At 37.9% G+C, this 6,148-nt stretch overlaps 1 protein-coding gene across 1 annotated transcript; it reads left to right on the top strand.

Moving 5' to 3' along the window:
- The first annotated feature begins 989 nt into the window (after positions 1-989).
- On the top strand, positions 990-2,147 carry LOC131682609 (phospholipase A1-like). Its single transcript, XM_058964223.1, has 2 exons — positions 990-1,066; positions 1,131-2,147. Exons 1-2 carry the CDS (start codon positions 1,024-1,026, stop codon positions 2,039-2,041), a joined length of 954 nt encoding a protein of 317 aa, XP_058820206.1. The 5' UTR covers positions 990-1,023; the 3' UTR covers positions 2,042-2,147.
- Positions 2,148-6,148: the final 4,001 nt, after the last annotated feature.

The raw sequence follows: 6,148 nt of genomic DNA, 5'->3' as shown, positions 1-6,148 counted from the left end.
CCGTGTTGCGAGTCATTAAGTCTTTAAGTTGCTCGCAAATACATAGGCTTAGACAGCAACGATGTTTCGAAATATCATTAGGTTTTCTAGTGCTGTGTGCTCGGTCATCTCAAATCATAAACACTATTAAAATTACATATTGTATTCTTAGCCCCTCCCGAAACAAAATCCTGGCTACGGGCCTGATTCAGGAGGATCGAGAACAACTAATCGAAATCAGCAAATTGAGAATTTACTTAGTTGTCCTAAATAATAACTGATCCATTTCAGTAAATCAACTAATGTTTTCGCATCTGAGCCGCATTTTGGTTCTCCGTGTGCAACAGAGGTTTGGAAGACCCCATCTCCGCACTCGAACACATTACCGTGTACATTCTTTTAATATTTAGTTTTCCTATTGCTTTTTTAATCTTTTGCCGTTGATCACCGTTTAGCTATTTTTAATTTTTGTAATTACTACATTTTTAATCTTGCCATTTCCTCACTTTTATAAATACTATTAACAAAAATGGCGCTTTTCAAAGACACCAAAACTGTCGAAGGGATATTAAAAACTCTGCGGTCCTGTATATCTCAGTAACCCCGCAGAATTAAAAAAAATCTGAAAACGCCACCTTGTAGAGATTTTAAAATTCAGTAACATAGCATATCTAACTCAGTCTACCCCAAAATGGCACTTGTCATAAGATAGCACAACAGCGACGAAATGGCAATTGTCGAGCCATTCTACTAGCCATCTATAAATTTTGGATGGAATGAATTCGATTGCATTTAAATCTCACGGCCGGGTAACTCTCATGCTATGATTTCAATGACCAGTACTGGAGTATTATTCCATTATATATTACTTGCCAGTCATCGCTAACAGATTAAGTCGGAGAAAATTCCTTGAAATCGATTACCGTAATTCACACCAATAATTTTTTTTTTCATGCTTGCTTTGCATGTAGCATATATTACACCACATTACACGATAACTAATAGTCGCTCCTGCTTTTCCTAACTTGACTTTTGTCCTGCAACATGAAGAGCTGGATCGCTGTGTGGTTCTGTCTGCCATTTGTAGGTAATTCTCAGTTCAGATTAATATTTTCGTCCGCTTCAATATCTCGAATGGAATCACGTTACAGCGCTGCAAACCGTTTCACCCTTCGATGACTATGACAATGGCACAGACGAGAAAGCGGTTGAATTCAACGCAAAGACACAAGTAAAGTTCTATCTGTACTCGAGCGCTGCTGTCGATCCGACGTATCCTCAATTATTGAAATGGGATCGCCCGGAGAGTGTCACCAATTCCTTGTTCATAGCAGCCATTCCTACCCGGTTCATCATTCACGGCTACAAAGGAGGTCTCGATTCGGACACAAATTCAAAAATTATTGCCCAGTACTTCGATGTTGGCGATTTCAACGTGATCGTCGTTGACTGGGGGGAAGGATCGAGGGGTTACTACTACCATGCCAGAAAGCGAGTGGCTGCCGTCGGGCGAACCGTTTCTAAAATGATCGATACTCTTGTACAAGCTACTCGACTATCGTTTCTTAGCATAATCCTAATAGGCCATGGCTTGGGAGCGCACGTAGCCGCAGCTGCGGGCAAAGCTCAACGAGGAAAAATTGGCACAATCGTTGGTTTGGACCCAGCCGGTCCCGGTTTTGTTGTGGGAGGTGTAGATACTCTGAACGAACGCGCTGCTGAGTACGTAGAAGTCATTCACACTAGTGCACGTTTCGGTATTACTCGACCCATAGGCGATGCTGACTTTTACGTGAATGGAGGATACCTTCAGCCCGGCTGTGGCTCCCACCAGCCAGCTTGTCATCATCGAAGGGCGGTTGATTATTATGCAGAGTCCCTATCGAGTAGCGTGGGATTCTGGGCTAAATCGCACAAAACGGCGCCAGGTGATGAACCGGAAGTCCGTCGAATGGGCGGTGAGCCGTCCAACTTCAGACAGGGAGTTAGGGGGGTTTACTATGTCAAAACCGAAAGTCACTCTCCCTTTGCTTTGGGTAGGCCACCGCCGCGCCACCAGTAGGAATTAGATGTTGGAATGAAAGGTTCGTAAACTAGTATGAAGCACAACAGCTTGTAAACTATTAGTTAAAATTATTGAAATGTTACAAATTGAAGAATAAAGAACATCCATGTGGTTGAAAATAGTTGATTTAACTGTAAAGCAATACAAGAAAGAGTTGTGCAAAAAAAAGTAATATTATGAGAGAAAAATATGCCTTGTAGAAAGAGATTTAATATTTCACTTAAAATCTATCTTAATAGAACTAATACCATGATTTCGCCTGTTTCGATAGTGTAAACTACGATTTGTTTGGTTTGTTACTTTGTAGTCGAAAAAGGTTGAATAAATTAAGAGATTTCCTTGTCAGAGTTCTTAGAATCGTTTTAGAGCTGCAGACGCTCGTCTAACTGTAGATAATGTCGCGACGGTTTTTGCTTTCACTTTGTAGGCACCCTAAGAAAATATTGGCAGATATCTAATTCTCACCATTCAATCACGATCCTAATTTCCGACATCAACTCCTCCGCAGGAAAGTGTTCATTGTTCATGTTCGATTCGTCGCTACTACCTAGTTTCATGCTTCATGATTACAATAGGATGAAGTTCAAGTTGTAACCATCAGAAAGGTTACAACGATCGCAGGCTGGCCAACATCAGGGAATCTGCGCAGCCCGGGGAGGGATCGAAAGAACCAGAAGCTACTCGACATCTTGTCGCAGCATCTTCATCACGATTTTCTCGAAAGTCGTGTTCTATCGGCAGCACAAGTCACACCTTTCCTGCTTCCACATGCACCCAAACAGCACGTGATGCAGCTGTGGGCGGCGGCGAAGAACCAAAGTTCCGCATAATCATCTGTTGGCTAATCGGATTAAACCGTGATCGGGAGATTTGTTGTTTCTCGATTGTATCAACAGTAAAGGTGTTGTAAATGGTAAACGCGGTATACGATGAATGAAAAGGTGTATTGAATAATCCGAACAATACAATGAAAAAAATTAATGATTATTCCAGGTTTACCGGATTTTGATAAAAAATTTCAGATTTAAAAAGAAAGGGATTTTTTTCAAATGGAATTAATTTAAATCGAATTTTTTTGATTTGGGGGTGTTACGACTGAATTTCGGATGCTTTTCTCACAGCAAAGTCGAAGCTTTCTCTACTTGAATCTGCTGAAGCTGTAAATATATTTAATTTAATATAATAATTTTCAGCTCAATATAATTTTTTCTAATTGTACTCACAATTTGGTTTCCGAATAACAACTTCGCAATCACAGCCGAATGTATGTATTGATTTATATTTATATGGTATAATATTTATATTAACTACACAATGTGGGTGACATTAAAACGACCATTTTTGTAATCACTAATCTACACCCCCTAGCGTCGTTTCAAATCATGAAAAAATGACACTGTCCAAATTTGAGCGAAATCGGTTAAGGCCCCAAAGAGCTTAAAATTTGTATGGGATTTTTGGCCAAAATGTATGGGGAAACACTCACAGTTCACATTATCGCCACTAGAGGTCGCTGTAAACTTCCGAACACGGACTTAGGAAGGAGTTAAGCTTTTGAAGATATGCTGAACAAGTTTGTCGAAGACTACAAGACAATCCAACCAACCGTTAAAGAGTTATTAACGTTTAAAGTTGGATACTGCTGCTTAACATTCGCAAAGGGCGTACTCCGCTTATCTCATGTATGTGAACCACGAGTGAAGGTGGGACAAAGTTAGGAAAAACTCATATATCTCTGAAACGATGAGAGATAGAAAGCTATGATGTTCTACAAAGTTGTAGAGGAATAAAAAGACTTTTTGGTTTCACTGGAAAGTTTCAGGATTTCTCCGCAAGGTGGCAGTAGTGAGCCAAGCAATTTAAAGGGAATACTCCTATCTGTATAACGGTAAGAGATGGAGCATTTGAATGTTCTACAAAGTTGTAGAATAGCAAAAAATATTTTCATTTCTCGTTTGAAAAATTCAGATTTCTATCACATGGTGGCGCCAGTAATCAAAATTAATTCAAGGTAATACTCCTATCCATACAAAGGTAAGAGCTAGTGCAATCTGATGTTCTGCGAAGCTATATAGTATTTCTAAGGCTTTCGTGTCTCGTTGTAAAAATAGAATTTAAGCCGCTTAGTGGTGCAAACAGCATAGAGTATGAATATATTTTAATACACCTTTTGAATGTTTTCTAATTTTTTCGAATTTTTACTCCTATTTCTTGTGCAGAGATTCTTTTATTATACATAACAAGTTACAAAGTTTTCTTAAGACCATCATGCTATGATAAAACCTATATTCTTAAATTTCTTCGTAACCCCATTTATATTTCTCCTGTTGCATTCATTTATATAGCATTTTTTATTTTTTTTACTAACTGTTGACTAACTTTAAGAGCGCTCTTGTCTCAGAGATGTCGTGTATAGTGCCGCGCGTCAGTGCTCGTTTATTACCTCTCGCAGAAGAAGCGTACACAATGCGCTGTAAATCCAGTTAGACTGGCATTGGTTGCACGATTACAGGGCTGATAATTTGGTGATAGGTGAGAACTACTAGGGTCATTCGAATGCCAATTAGTGACTTTTTCATCAAATCGGGCCTCACTTATAACTTAGAAATAGGCTGCTCGAAATATATTATGTTTTCTTACGCGGACTACAGGGCTTAAGTACTATATTGTGCTAGAATATTTCCAGCCTGGGATAAATACCTAAGTAGGCTACAATCTGATTCGCGCAGTGCTTCTATTATATTCAGCATCCCCCTTTTTTGCAAATAAGCAAAGCCTGGCATGCCAATCGCGCTACCTGCCCATCAGATCACCACATCACCAGATATTTGAATTTTGCTTTTGCAGATCTTCTAGCATGGGTGGATCGTCTCGACAGTTGGGTATTTTATGCGGTTCATCGCGCTATCGCCGGAGGAATATAGTGTACGTTGTTGTCGTCGGTGCTCGTTGGTCGCCTCAAGACGTGCCATATGCTGCGAACCCAATTCAAATGATATTGGTTATACGAGTACAGGACTGATATTTTGGTAGTAGGCAAAGGATACTACGCCCATTTGAAGACCCGATGGTCAATTTTTCGTCGTATCTTATACCACACAAAACTTCCAAACTGAACAATTAAAATCAATACTTTGGAATTGTAGTCCATGTGAGATCATAGAAATACCATTCCACAGTGGTCAAGAATGTAAATTTAGCAGGAATTTTGAGATTTTTCTAAAACTAAACAACTTAGCCTTAATAAGTCTTTGGAGAAGTTTTCGTAGTTTGTGGGCCTCTTCTTTTTGTTAAAAAAAACAGATAGGGTAATTGTACCAAGATCAAAAAATAACTTTTTAATTTTTCCAGCTAGAGCCAAATAACCTTCAGCGAAGTTGTAGAATGACAAATCTTGGAAAAGTTTGCTGAAGACATGTGAGCTCTACCTATCATACTTTTCATTTTACAACTTATACTTTTATTTTAAAATTGAAGGTTAGGGTGTTTCTTAGTGTTTATCAGAAAAACTGTTTTAGTCAAATAACTTTTGCGTTATTGATTTAAAAGTGAAGTAGTCTATAGACGACTTTAAGATTGTTTTAAGGAAAATAACTTGTTTCATGGCAACTATTTATATCTGTTTCATGGCAACTATTATATCTAACTAATTTTGCTGATGAGTTATGAGCACTTTTTCGCCAATATCACTCATTGGGGCAAACAAATAATAATTCTTTTTCAAGTATAACTAAGGTCATTACTAGAGTTATAATTGAGCAAAAAACAACGAATACGTTATTTTCTAAAAGTTCAAAAAGTTGATTACAAAAATTCTATTTATGATATTATAAGTTCTTATATCTTTTGAATAATAGAACCTAGCGTTTGTGGGTGGTTCTAATTTTTTTAAATCGTAATGTTAACTTTTAAATGGTTCGAGATAGAGCTTCGTAGAAAATAAAATTTTAAAAAACTTGGTCGAAGACACTGGAACTCTATGTCGTGTATTTTCCATTTTACAATAAATTTACCAAAAAATAGGATGTTCTTAATAAATGGTTTTCTTTATATAACCTTTGCAGTTTTAATTTTTCATAAGGGTCACGTAAGAAAAACTTTCAG

The sequence above is a fragment of the Topomyia yanbarensis genome, chromosome 2 (assembly GCF_030247195.1).
Source record: "Topomyia yanbarensis strain Yona2022 chromosome 2, ASM3024719v1, whole genome shotgun sequence".
Lineage (NCBI taxonomy): Eukaryota > Metazoa > Arthropoda > Insecta > Diptera > Culicidae > Topomyia > Topomyia yanbarensis.
This window is presented reverse-complemented; position numbering and strand designations above follow the sequence as displayed.

What these genes read in the sequence shown, in the direction of transcription:
- LOC131682609 (XM_058964223.1), top strand. Translation starts at nt 1,024, where the DNA reads ATGAAGAGCTGGATCGCTGTGTGGTTCTGTCTGCCATTTGTAG. An exon ending in GTTCTGTCTGCCATTTGTAG is followed by an intron (nt 1,067 to 1,130) that starts GTAATTCTCAGT and finishes ATCACGTTACAG; the next exon opens with CGCTGCAAACCGTTTCACCC.